This window comes from Rhinopithecus roxellana, chromosome 5, assembly GCF_007565055.1.
Source record: "Rhinopithecus roxellana isolate Shanxi Qingling chromosome 5, ASM756505v1, whole genome shotgun sequence".
NCBI lineage: Eukaryota > Metazoa > Chordata > Mammalia > Primates > Cercopithecidae > Rhinopithecus > Rhinopithecus roxellana.
Window position 1 is genome coordinate 174,657,683 of NC_044553.1, and position 14,568 is coordinate 174,672,250.

At 43.3% G+C, this 14,568-nt stretch overlaps 1 protein-coding gene across 3 annotated transcripts in view; it reads right to left on the reverse strand.

Moving 5' to 3' along the window:
• The window catches only part of TRIP4 (thyroid hormone receptor interactor 4), a 73,468-nt gene that overhangs the window by 8,361 nt on the left and 50,539 nt on the right, over nucleotides 1-14,568 (reverse strand). For all 3 annotated transcript variants that reach the window (XM_010355482.1, XM_030929876.1, XM_030929877.1), the window contains one exon: nucleotides 1,856-1,958. In XM_010355482.1, the coding sequence (XP_010353784.1) occupies nucleotides 1,856-1,958 (103 nt within the window). The remainder of the gene's footprint in view (nucleotides 1-1,855; nucleotides 1,959-14,568) is intronic.

Below are 14,568 nucleotides of genomic sequence, written 5' to 3' on the forward strand. Positions count from 1 at the left end.
TGACATGAGCAAATGGGAGAGTTGCTGATGTTGCTTTTCTAAGGATGTTAGGCAGGGAGGACACCACTACTATGTATGTGGTTTTTTATTTTTATTTTTATTTTTCTTGAGACAGAGTCTCGCTCTGTGGCCCAGGCTGGAGTGCAGTGGTGCAATCTTAACTCACTGTAAGCTCCACCTCCCGGGTTCACGCCATTCTCCTGCCTCAGCCTCCCGAGTAGCCAGGACTACAGGCACCTGCTACCATGCCTGGCTAATTTTTTGTATTTTTAGTACAGATAGGGTTTCACTGTGTTAGCCAGGATGGTCTCGATCTTCTGACCTTGTGATCCACCTGCCTCAGCCTCCCCAAGTGCTGGGATTACAGGCATAACCCACAGTGCCTGGCCCACTTTGAGACTGCTTTGAAATAGAAGAGGCTGCTCTGGGACAGAGGAAAACAAGATGGGTCCCAGCTACTCAGGAGGCTAATGTGGGAGGATTAGACCTGGGAGGTTGAGGCTCCAGTGGGCCATGATCATGCCACTGCACTCCAGCCTGGGTGACAGAGCAAGACCCTGTCTTAATCAATTAACTAATAAAAATTTTAAAAAGGAATGAAAAGCAAGAGAGCCAAGGCCGTACTCTGGGAACCAATAATGAAGAGAAATGTGGGAAGTGGTGTCTCTAAAACAGATGCTCAATAAATACTTAAAATGTTAAGTCTTTTTTTTTTTTGAGATGGAGTTTCACTCTTGTTGCCTAGGCTGGAGTGCAGTGGCACGATCTCGGCTCACTGCAACCTCCACCTCCCAAGTTCAAGCGACTCTCCTGTCTCAGCCTCCCGAGTAGCTGGGATTACAGGTGCCCACCACCATGCCCAGTTAATTTTTTGTATTTTTGGGAGAGACAGGGTTTCACCATGTTGGCCAGGCTGGTCTCGAACTCCTAACCTCAGATGATCCACCCATCTCAGCCTCCCAAAGTGCTGGGATTACAGGCATGAGCCACCACGCCCAGCCCTTATTCTTGAGTTGAATACTGAACAATGAATAAATGGATAAATGACAATGTTGCCACTGCACTGCCTTACTACTTCCTTTAATGAGCAGTACAGTGGGGCAAAACACTCTTTTGGCTGACAAATAGCATTTTAACGTAATAGGATCTGAAATAGAAGTTTCGAGTGATTTACTATGCCGATAATTGTGGATCAAGGTATAATTTGGAAAGGCTTTACTGTAGTTAACCTAACAAAGTTATTGATAAACATAATTATATTAAGCCTCCAACACAAGGGACACACAGAACACAGTAAAAAAAAATTTTTTTTTTTTTTTTTTTTTTTTGAGACGGAGCCTCACTGTGTTATCAGGCTGGAGTGCAATGGTACAATCTCAGCTCACTGTAACCTCTGCCTCCCAGGTTCAAGCGCTTCTCCTGCCTCAGCTTCCCAGTCCTCAGCTGGGACTACAGGCACTACAGGCGCATGCCATCACACCCAGCTATTTTTTTTTTTTAATCTTAGTAGAGATGTGATTTCACCATGTTGGCCAGGATGGTCTTGATGTCTTGACCTCGTGATCCGCCTGCCTCAGCCTCCCAAAGTGCTGGGATTACAGGCATGAGCCACTGTGCCCAGCCAAAAGGAAAGATTTTATAAAAATCTAGACAAGTGAGATGCAAGACAAAAAAATAAAAAAAGAAAAGAAAATTAGACCATCAAAGATTATGACTTACAGGCTGATCCAAAGGTAGTGGGTTACTTCAACTGATTGTTCAGTCAGTTACAGATTAAATTCCTTGTTCTACTTTTTTCCCCATTCCTCACTACTGCACTTGACTAGTCTTAAAGAAAAAAAAAATCATGACTTACAGATTTTTGGATTTCCTTTAATAGGAAACTTCACAACCATTTCCTGAGGATTTTTGCAGATGAAAACAAATGGAGAATCAGATTCTTGACTGATGTCTGGAAACTGTGAAATATAAAAATAAAAGATAACTGACACAAGTTCTTGTCCTCTACACTTGAGAGAACTAGCTCTTTAACTCATAAATATATTGGTAGTAACTACAAGTTAAATAACACTCATTCGGTGTCACTATATAACTTGCTGTCTTACTTGATTCTGTTTTTCAGACTTCATTCTAGTTTCTCTTTGTTGGAAGAGTCTGAGATAATGTGTGCTTTAATTTTAAACACTCATTACCAATATGATTTTTGCCCAAATGTTTGCTAATGTAAGTTAAAAAATTATATTTGGTTTGGATTCAAATATTTATAGATTTACACAGTACCCACTAAAAAAAAAAAAAAAAAAAAAAAAGTTCAGGCTAGTTGGGACAAGTTTTGAATTTAAGGAGATCAGAAGATGTCCCAGATTTCACTTCAACATTCTGATGATAGTACTCTCCATTTCACAGGTGAAGAGGATTATGCTCAACAAGCAAGAACAAACCTTCACCTTTCTACAATCCTTAGTACAGCATTATACAGTCTATTGCCTGCCATCTCTGATTTCCTATAGTGGGAACAACTTCATTTAAAAAAAAAAAAAAAAGGATACCTGAAATCCTCCCAGAAGAATCAGAACTGATTGCTCTTTTATCACAACCAAGAATCAGGAGATTCAGAGATCTCCTTGGGGAACATCAGGTACCCACAAGGTTCAACTCATGTGAAGCACTGGAAGACTTAAGAAAAATAAAACATCTGTGGAAATTCTGCCAGAAACAGTATACATAGCCCTTCTCTCACTAAACGGAAGGAAGATGATTCATTCTGAAAGGTATGAACATGCAAAAGCTGTTTTGCTGGATGCTTTCCAGATCTACTTCGGGTAAAAAGGTAACTGGTAGAGCAATTCTGAAAATTATTTAGAAACCTCCTTTGGATCTCTTATCATAAAACAAATCTGTGTGAATAGTTAGGACTTTTACTTTTTTTGTAAAAACAGACACAGAACCTAGAGTAAGACTATGCTGGCTACACAATCACAATTTAAGAACAATTGGGGGTTAGCAATGGTTAACTGATCTGGAATTTCATTATTTCCTATCTTATTATGTCTTATGTTTGGCATGTTCAACAAATATGACTCATAGGCTTCTGGGTCAGACTTCATTACCAGAGAAGCCTTTCTCCTAGTAACTACCATCAAAAGTATGAAATTACCTGTATTTTCCACCCTTATTTGACTGCTAAGATATGCCTCCTAAAGTCTAAGCCACTAAAAGTTTCATTTTAAAAAGTAAGGAAATTCAAATTTCTCTGTAACTAGAAGCATGAATAGTTAAACTTTTTTACTGACCACTCTTGTCCTACATGATAAATGATGCTGTGAGGAAAACGGAAGGGATTTTTAGCAGCATCTGGTCCTGCCCACACACCATGGCTTTCAGTGTGGAAGAGGTGGGACATGTACTTTGTTTTTGTTTTGTTTTGTTTTGTTTTAAGAGATGGGGGTCTCGCTATGTTGCCCAGGCTGATCTCAAACTCCTGGACCCAAATGATTCTCCTGCCTCAACCTCCCAAAGTTCTGGGATTATAGGAGAGAGCCACCACACCCAGCCAATAAAACAAACTTAATATTAACTATCGGCCACAATCATATTAATAGGCAGGGTCAAATGTTCATGGTAGAAAAGTAAGGCTAAAGACACAAGGGTAAACCCTCTTCTTTCTTACCCCTTTTATCTTCAGAAGCCAAAGAAAAGCAGGGCCCAGCTGTTATTGCTGGGTATTAGAAGGAAATAAGCTCTGCACAAGATCCATGCTGAGGTGCTTTGGCACAAATAAAACCAGAGGCTGCCATCAAGATCTCTAAACCTAATTCTACAGAGACCAGAGCAGCAGCAGTCATAATTACCATCTCTTTAATTTTCCTATTTTTCCTTCCCTGTGGCTTAGAGACCACTGAGGCAAAGGACAATCACAACTCTGCTTTTCCAACCCCACAAACCATTTCCGCCAATCTCTCCTCTTTCTTCCATATCAATAACTTTTGCCTCTCTACTGGATCAATCCTATTAACACACAAACATTCTGTAATGTCTGACATGAAACAAAGTCTCTTATCCAGATCCCACATCCTCCTCCAGCTACTACTCATTTCTCAGATTCCCATTACAACAAAATTCATCAAAAGATTATCTGTACTCCCTGCCTTTAATTTCTCTCCTACTTTTTTCTCCAATTCACTATAAATAGGCTTTCGCTCTCATCATTCCATCAAAATTATTCTTGTAAAGGTCACTGTTGACTTCCATGTTGTTAAATCAAATGGTCAATTCTCAGTTCTCACCTTTTTTTTTTTTTGAGACGGGGTCTTGCGCTCTCACCCAGGCTGGAGTGCAGTGGCACAATCTCGGCTCACTGCAACCTCTGCCTCCTGTGTTCAAGCAATTCTCCTGCCTCAGACTCCCAAGTAGCTGGGATTACAGGCACCCGCCACCATGCCCGGCTAATTTTTGTATTTTTAGTAGAGACGGGGTTTCACCATGTTGGCCAGGATGGTCTCGATCTCTTGACCTTATGATCCGCCTGCCTCGGCCTCCCAAAGTGCTGGGATTACAGGCGTAAGCCACTGCGCCTGGCCTTTTTTTTTTTTTTTTTTTTGAGATGGAATCTCACTCTGTCACCCAGGCTGGAGTGCAATGGCGTGATCTTGGCTCACTGCAACCTCTGCCTCCCGGGTTCAAGCGATTCTCCTGCCTCAGCCTCCCGAGTAGCTGGGATTACAGGCGTCTGCCACCATGCCCAGCTGATTTTGTATTTTTAGTAGAAATGGGGTTTCACCATGTTGGCCAGGCTGGTCTCAAACTCCTGACCTCAAGTAATCCACCCGTCTCAGCCTACCAAAGTGTTGAGATTACAGGTGTGAGCCACCACGCCTGTCTCAGTTCTCATCTTAATTGATCTATCTGTAGTAGAACTTGATAGCTTTTTTTTAAATCTTTACTCTTGCCATCCAGAGATAGAATTCTTTTCTCTGGTTAGGCAGGTGGCTCACACTTCTAATCCCAGAACTTTGGAAGGCCCAGGCAGGAGGACTGCTTGAGCCCAGGAGTTTGGGACCAGCCTGGGCAACATGGCAAGACTCCATCTCTACAAAAAATAAAACATTAAAAAATCAGCCAAGGATGGTGGCACACACTCTAGCCTGGGCAACAGAGTGAGACCCTGTCTCAAAACAAAAAAGCAAAAGTATATCCAATATCTCACCATTTCTTAAGACTTCAGTGGCTACTTCCCTGGTCCAAGCCATCATAATGTCTCCCTGGGTTTCTGTAATAACCTCCTAAGTGGTCTGTTTCTGCCCTTAACTTCCCTCTTGGTCTATTCTCAACAGAGCCACCAGAACTAATTTTTTTTTTTTTTTAATATCAGATCATGTCATTCTTCTGCTTAAAACTCTCCAATGGGTTTTCATCTCAATCAGAATAAAAGTCTAAGTCCTTGCTTACCACCTACAAGTCCCTGGACAATCTGGCCCCCCATTTCCTCTCTGATACTTTCTCTTACTTATCTCCCTCATTTTCACTCCACTCTTGCCACACTGGCTTCTTTGTTGTTCCTGCCTCAGGTTTTTTGGACTTGCCTTTTCCTTCTTCCTGGAATGCTTTTCACCCTAGATATTTCCATGGCTTCTTCCCTCTCTTCCTTCAGAACTTTGTTCAAATGTCAACATTTAGTGAATATTCTTGATAACCCTATTTAAAATCACAGCACCCAATTCCCCACAAACTTGGTACTCTTAACCTACCTCTCCAGTCTTATTTTTTATTTTTATTTTTTGAGACGGAGTCTCGCTCTGTCGCCCAGGCTGGAGTGCAGTGGTGCGATCTCGGTTCACTGCAACCTCTGCCTCCTGGGTTCACGCCGTTCTCTGGCCTCAGCCTCTCAAGTGGCTGGGACTACAAGTGCCCACCACTACTCCTGGCTAATTTTTTGTATTTTAGTAGAGACGGGGTTTCACCGTGTTAGCCAGGATGGCTTCAATCTATTGACCTCGTGATCCACCTGCCTCGGCCTCCCAAAGTGCTGGGATTACAGGCATGAGCCACCACACCCAGTCCTCTCCAGCCTTATTTTACCATCATCTGATACACTGTAATTTACTTATTTAAAACTTTTACTTGGTCTCATCTCACTAGGACAAAAGCTCCATGAGGACAGGGATTTTTGTTTTGTTTACTCATCAGCATCTAGGACAGTGCCTGGTTCACAGCAGGCAATCAATAAACACTTGTTGAATAAAAACGCCATGAATTGGCCGGGCACGGTGAGCCGAGATTGCGCCACTGCACTCCATCCAGGCTGGGTGACAGAGCGAGACTCCATATCAAAAAAAAAATGATTTTACCAACTTGTGCATTAACGTTATTTTATTCATGGTGAATACACACATGCTGGGAATTAGACACTCTTACAACTGTAACTCTAAGTAAAAGTAGATATTACTCTTAATGTGTTATCCTTAAACTTGTGTCTTGGCAAGTGGTCAATACGGCTCTATGTTTAAGAAAAACCACCCTGATGTGTATTAACAGAGTAAGCAAATGTTAAATAGTGGGAAAAACTGGAAAAATTAAATAACAATAGGTTCCTTGGACCCATCATGCCTCACAGTAAAGACAAACATAAAAATCAACTTTCCCAGGTGAATCTCTAAGTTCCAGGTGAATATCCCTTTTCCTACTACTAGCACTGAACTTCAGGGAACTTACAAGAAACAGAGGTGAAAAGCAAAGTGGCCTACAAGGAATAAAGTAAAGCCTATGCATTGGAAGAAGAGATTATTTTTCATTATCAAATGCATTAAAACAAAGGGAGCTTGGCAGAGCCTCAGTACCTCCAGAAAAAAGAAAAAAACATAATCCCCACAACCAGGGCCTGGACACTAAAGACCACATTACATACTAACAAGCCGCTATATGCTTACATTGTATCCTAACAAGTAAGAGATATTTGGTCTGAAAGTCAGAAAACTAAAATGCAGCTTACCCAGAGAAAGAGTAAGAGAAGGGAGGTGAAGAATGTGAATAAGCTCTGGATGTCACATTTTATTGTATATTTATTATATTTATTTCATATTTTTATTTATATATATTCATTTATATTTTATTATTAATTAATTATTATTTTGAGATAGGGTCTCACTCTGTTGCCCAGGCTAGAGTGCACTGGTGCGAGCACAGCTCAATGTAGCCTGGACATTCTGGGCTCAAGTGATCCTCCTGACTCAGCCTCCCAAGTAGCTGGAACTACAGATGTGCCAATTTTTTTTTTTAAAGACAAGGTTTCACTCTCACCCAGGCTGGAGTGCAGTGGTATGTTTGTAGCTCACTACAGCCTTGACCTGGAGGGCTCAAACCACCCTACCTCAGCCTCCTGAGTACTGGAGACTACAGGCGCACACCACCAGACCTGGCTAATTTTATTTTTTTCAAGAGATGGGGTCTCACTATGTTGCCCAGGCTGGTCTTGAACTCCTGGGCTCAAGGAATCCTCCTTCCTTGGCCTCCCAAAGTGCTAGGATTACAGGCGTGAGCCACCACCTTTGACTGCACATCCAGTTTAGAGACAACGCTAGATTAAGGGTCACTGACACAGCACAATAGACAGATCAGGGAATTTGGGTTCTAAAATCAAGCATCTAACCAAACTTGATAAAAGACTCCAGGAAGTTGCTGGTATTCTTGCCAATGAGGACTCTGATTCACCAGGTTTCCAGCCTGAGAAGTAGGGGAGGTGAGCCTACTCTGCTTTAATGCTTCACAAATTTCATATCTGTCTAACATAACATTTTCTTCTCCTATCCAGAGGAAAATTGTTCACCAGTCATCTAAAAAAAACATTTCTTTTAGGCCAGGTGCAATGGCTCAGGACTGTAATCCCAGCACTTTGGGAAGCCAAGGCAGGCAGATCGCTTGAACCAGGAGTTCAAGACCAGCCTGGGCAACATGATGAGACTTCATCTCTATTAAAAAATATATATATATATTTATATATATATTATATATATATAATCTCATTTCTTTTGCCATTTTCATAACAGAAAAAGTTCATTAGCAGTTTTTGTCAACCACCACTGATTCAGTGGCAAATGGGCATTTTCACCAAATCTTCAGGCCTCCCCTTCATTCTTACTCATTCTTGTACTGAAATGATCAATAACTCCTCAACTAGTCACTCTTCACAACTAATTCCCAGATGATCTGTAAATGGTATATCTGTCTCCAGATATAAGATTTATAAGTTGGCCAGGCGTGGTGGCTCATGCCTATAATCCTAGCACTTTGGGAGGCCGAGACAGGTGGATTGCTTGAGGCCAGGAGTTCAAAACCAGCCTGGCCAGTATGGTGAAACCCCGTTTCTACTAAAAATACAAAAAATTAGCTGGGCATGGTGGCAGGCACCTGTAATCCCAGCCACCCGGGAGGCTGAGGCGGGAAGATCGCCTGAACCTGGGAGATGGAGGTTGCAGTGAGCCAAGATCACGCCACTGCACTCCAGCCTGGGCAACAAGAGTGAAACTCCATCTCAAAAAAAAAAAAAAAAAGATTTATAAGTTGTTAGTTGAAGAACTAATAACTAAAGCAACAATAATAGGGAATTCATTAACAAAGAACATATATTTGCTGTAGGCTTTCTTGGTTTGAATTTTGAAGAACTAGATAGAACATGAAATCAGGGTCTGAAATCTCGTTAGCTGAAAACCAACTCCAAGAAGACTGAGGTGATAATATGCAGAAAGAGAGAAGGAAATGAGTCTGATAAGGAGGTGCAAGAACAAGAGATCCAAGGAAGCATACCCCGCAAGCAACAGTGCTCTGTGATAAACAGTTCTCATTTATATTTTCCTTCAAAGCAATTCAAGGTGTCACAGGAAAACTACCACCCAGGCCCCACCCTACTAGAAGATAAATGTTTTCCTACTTCAGGGTACTACTGATCATAGTACTTTGACCAGAGGACAATTCTATATTTGACTAGGGTTGAATAAAGATCATACCAGTTGGCCCAAAGTGGGATAGCTGAACTCCCATATACCAGTAACCCAATTCAAGTCACGTGCCTAATATCTAAGACAGAAGCTTCCAGCTCAATGCTACAGAGACAATTCATATATGCACCAGGTGAAAGGGATAAGTGATAAGACATACACAAATTTACGGATCTTATAGCCATTTGTGGAAGACAATCTGGTTGAAGCAGCTACAACCAGGTCTCATTCTATCCACAGTAACATTTCCACTGTGGTTTTCTGTGCCCTGTGGAATCATATGCTAGAACCTCTACATAAAAGAACTCAAGCAAATATATTTTCTCTAAAATTAACCTCATAGCTTTTCTGGCCTGATTCTTCAAGGCCTAACTGGGAATCACCCACTCATGACAATCATTTATTTTTGGTCTTGATTTTAATATAATAGGTTTTCACTCCAACTTAAAGCAGTGAAAACCAGAAGAAAACTGCTTTTAATTAAAGACAGTTTTGGGAGGCTGAGGCAGGTGGATCACCTGAGGTCGGGAGTTCGAGACCAGCCTGACCAACATAGAGAAACCATGTCTCTACTAAAAATACAAAATTAGCCAGATGTGGTGGTACGTGCCTGTAACCCCAGCTACTCGGGAGGCTAAGGCAGGAGAATCGCTTAAACCTGGGAGGCGGAGGTTGCGGTGAGCCAAGATCGTGCCATTGCACTCCAGCCTAGGCAACAAGAGCGAAACTCAAAATAAATGAATGAATGAATGAATGACAGTATGTGGTAAGCTCTTTAACCAACAAAGTCCATTCTGAGACTATTACCTCAGAATGCTGAAGACTCCTCTTGAATCAAGGGCTGTGCCAATTTTAGATTTTATTTTCCCAATGGCTAGTCTGACTCAACTGAAAACTATTCCGAGGCAGTGCTCTGAGAGATCTCCGACTTCACTTAACATATCAAGGTAAGGTCATTGTCAAGCAATCTGGTGTTATTAATGTCAACAATACTCCTTTATCAAATAACATATCTTTTAGAACAAAAAAGAAACAAGTTGATCTTAGACTTCTCTCACCCTTCATATCCAGTCAAATTACTAAGTCCTATAAACTTTACCTCCTAAACATTCCAATCATCAGTTCCTTTCTCTTCAACTCAACTGACACAGCATTGCTGCAGACCTTCATCATAACTCACCTGGACAACCATGGTAATTTCCTAAATCATCCCCATTTTCAGGCTTGTCCCATCCAGTACATCCTTCCTACGGCTGCCAGGACAATCCTTCTAAAACATGACTTTGGCTGGGTGTGGTGGCTCGGGCCTGTAATCCCAGCACTTAGGGAACCCCAGGTGGGCGAATCACCTGAGGTCAGTAGTTCAAGACCAGACTGGACAATATGGTGAAACCCATCTCTACTGAAAATACAAAAAATTAGCTGGGTGTGGTGGCACGCGCCTGTAATACCAGCTACTCAGGAGGCTGAAAGAGAAGAATTGCTTGAACCTGGGAGGCGGAGGTTGCAGTGAGCCGAGATAATACCACTGCACTCTAGCCTGCACGACAGAGTGAGACTCTGCCTCCAAAAAACAAAAACAAAAACAAAGTAACACAACTTTATATGGGTATCTTTAGAACACAGTTCAAATCCTTTCACATGGCATTTAAGATTTTTCTTTTTTGTTTTTTTGAGATGGAATCTCACCCTGTGACCCAGGCTGGAGTGCAATGGTGCGATCTCAGCTCACTGCAACCTCTGCCTCCCGGGTTCAAGAGATTCTCCAGCCTCAGCCTCCCCAGTAGCTCGGATTACAGGCATGCGCCACCACACCCCGCTAATTTTTGTTTTTATGTTTAGTACGGACAGAGTTTCACCATGTTGGCTGGGCTGCTCTTGAACTCCCAACCTCGTGATCCACCCACCTCGGCCTCCCAAAGTGCTGGGATTACAGGTGTGAGCCACTGTATCCAGCCAAGATTTTTCATATATCCACCATTGTCTGCCTCTCTATTTATTGTCGTGACCACTTATTGTACACCTACTATATGCCAGGCTGTATGTTAGGACACTGGAGATATAAAGGTGAATAAGACATAGATGGTCACCTAGGCCAGGCCTGGTGGCTCATGCCTGTAATCCCAGCACTCTGGGAGGCTGAGGCAGGCAGCTCACAAGGTCAGGAGATGGAGACCATCCTGGCCAACATGGTGCAACCCCATCTCTACTAAAAATATAAAAATTAGGCCGGGCGCGGTGGCTCAAGCCTGTAATCCCAGCACTTTGGGAGGCCGAGACGGGCGGATCACGAGGTCAGCAGATCGAGACCATCCTGGCTAACACGGTGAAACCCCGTCTCTACTAAAAAAATACAAAAAACTAGCCGGGCGAGGTGGCGGCGCCTGTAGTCCCAGCTACTCGGGAGGCTGAGGCAGGAGAATGGCGTGAACCCGGGAGGCGGAGCTTGCAGTGAGCTGAGATCCGGCCACAGCACTCCAGCCTGGGTGACAGAGCGAGGCTCCGTCTCAAAAAAAAAAAAAAAAAAAAAAAAATTTGCTGGGTGTGGTGGCACAAACCTGTAGCCAAGATCATGGCACTGCACTCCAGCCAGGCAACAGAGTGAGACTCCTTATTTAAAAAAAAACAAAAAAAAGGCATAGATCGTCACCTAAAGAACTACATGTCAACATATAAATTAAAAAACAAAAAAAAAGCAGTAATGAAAGTATGAACACAGTAGGAGCCCAAAGAAGGAAATTAATCCTGTTAGGGAGGAAATGGGCTGGGGTCAGGGAAGACTTCAGAGAGTAACATCTGAGATTTTTTTTGTAGTTGTTTAGATGGAGTCTTGCTCTGTCGCCCAGGCTACAGTGCAGTGGCGCGATCTCAGCTCATTGCAACCTCCGCCTCCCAGGTTCAAGCAATTCTCTGCCTCAGCCTCCCGAGTAGCTGGGATTACAGGCGCCTGCCACCATGCCCAGCTAATTTTGTATTCTTTGTTTTTTTTTTTTGTCTCTGTCGCCCAGGCTGGAGTGCAGTGGCTTGATCTCGGCTCACTGCAAGCTCCGCCTCCCGGGTTCACGCCATTCTCCTGCCTCAGCCTCCCGAGTAGCTGGGACTACAGGTGCCCGCCAACTCGCCCGGCTAATTTTTTTTGTACTTTAGTAGAGACGGGGTTTCACCCTGTTAGCCAGGATGGTCTCAATCTCCTGACCTCATGATCCGCCCGTCTCAGCCTCCCAAAGTGCTGGGATTACAGGCGTGAGCCACCGCGCCCGGCCTAATTTTGTATCCTTAGTAGAGACAAGGTTTCACCATGCTGCCCAGGCTGGTCTTGAACTCCTGACCTCGTGATCCGCCCACCTCGGCCTCCCAAAGTGCTGGGATTACAGGCGTGAGCCACCTGCTCAGCCTGAGATGTTTTAAAAGGATGAGCAGGAGATGTCCTAGTGGACAAGGGCATGGTGACATGATATAGAATGGTTTATTGAAGAAAATATAAATTTCACTTTCTTCAGGACTTGTCTTTTCTTAGAAGCTTCCTTTATACTCCCCCTCCCATCCCACTTAGAAGCTTCCTTTATACTCCCCCTCCCATCCCACTTCCAGCCATGCAAAGTTAACAGGTCCCTTCCTTCGTATATTCCACTATTCATATGATAATTATTATGGTTGCATTTTCTTGTCTCAGTTTCATTTAATATACTTAAAGATCTAGAGGGAATGGAATAATGTTGTTAAAACTCTGGATCCTTAGTATTTAACACAGTGCCTGGCACATGACAGATAGTTAATAATTAATGAATGTATGATTATATAATATTCTAAGCAATAATAAATATCTTTTTTTTTTTTTTTTTTTTTTGAGACAGAGTCTCACTCTGTCGCCCAGGCTGGAGTACAGTGGTGCAATCTGCTCACTGCAAGCCCCGCCTCCTGGGATCCAGCGATTCTCCTGCCTCAGCCTTCCAAGTAGCTGGGATTATAGGCACCCGCCACCACACCCGGCGGATTACTTTTTATTTTTTAGTAGAGATGGGGTTTCATCATATTGACCAGGTTGGTCTTGAACTCCTGACCTCGTGATCTGCCCGCCATGGCCTCCCAAAGTGCTGGGATTACAGGAGTGAGCCACTGCACCCAGCATCTTTTTTTTTTTTGAGATGGGGTCTCACTCTGTCACTCAGGCTGGAGTGCGGTGGTGCAATCTGCTCACTGCAACCTCTGCCTCCCTGGCTCAAGGGATCCTCCCACCTCAGTCTCCTTAGTAGTTGGGTTTACAGGTGCACACCACCATGCCCAGCTAATTTTTGTATTTTTTGTAGAGATGGGGTTTCACCATGTTGCCCAGGCTGGTCTTGAACTCCTGGGCTCAAGACCTGCCCACCCGAGCCTCCCAAAGTGCTAGGATTACAGGCATGAGCCACATGCCTGGCCAATAATATCTTAAATTGGAAGATAAGTTGCCATTTGGTTTACATGGTAGACTAGATGACAAACCAAGAAATCTTGAACAGATTCCTGCAAGACTACAGCATATTCCTTTTTTTTTTTTTGAGACGGAGTCTCGCTCTGTCGCCCAGGCTGGAGTGCAGTGGCTGGATCTCAGCTCACTGCAAACTCCGCCTCCCGGGCTTACGCCATTCTCCTGCCTCAGCCTCCCGAGTAGCTGGGACTACAGGTGCCCGCCACCTCACCCGGCTAGTTTTTTGTATTTTTAGTAGAGACGGGGTTTCACCGTGTTAGCCAGGATGGTCTCGATCTCCTGACCTCGTGATCCGCCCGTCTCAGCCTCCCAAAGTGCTGGGATTACAGGCGTGAGCCACCGCGCCCGGCCAGCATATTCTTTCTAGATCAAATAGACCACTTTCTCTAAGCCTTGGTTTACTTAAAGGCAAAATAAAGGCATCATATCAAGTAATTAATTCTACCTACATAAAGCCTCTTGCATCATTGTTCCTGTCTTGCCTAATTCCACTGGCCTTATCCTAGAACAGATTTTTCAAATATCTCTATCCTGGACTACAACTGTCTTCTCACTAGTCTTCCCATCTTCAGAATCTCTCCACTTCATCTTCCACATTTCTGCCAAATTAGTTTTCCCTCAAGCAAGCCTCAGATCATGTTAATGCCTCAAAAAAAACCCTTCAAACACTCTTTCCCATCCCACAACTGACATGCCTATCATTTGATAGATTTGAATGCCTATCATTCAAAACTATCTATCATCTGAACAAACCTACCTTTTCATTCTTTTTTTTTTTTCCTTGAGATGGAGTTTTGCTCTTGTTGCCCAGGCTGGAGTGCAATGGCACAGTCTTGACTCACCACAACCTCTGCCTCCCAGGTTCAAGTGATTCTCCTGCCTCAGCCTCCTGAGTAGCTGGGATTACAGGCATGCACCACCATGCCCGGCTAATTTTATACTTTTAGTAGAGATGGGGTTTTTCCATGTTGGTCTGGCTGGTCTTGAACTCTCCACCTCAAGTGATCTGCCTGCCTCGGCCTCCCAAAGTGCTGGGATTACAGGTGTGAGCCACTGTGCCCGGCCCTTTTTAATTTTTTTAAATTATTTTTTGTATTGGGTAGTCCCAGA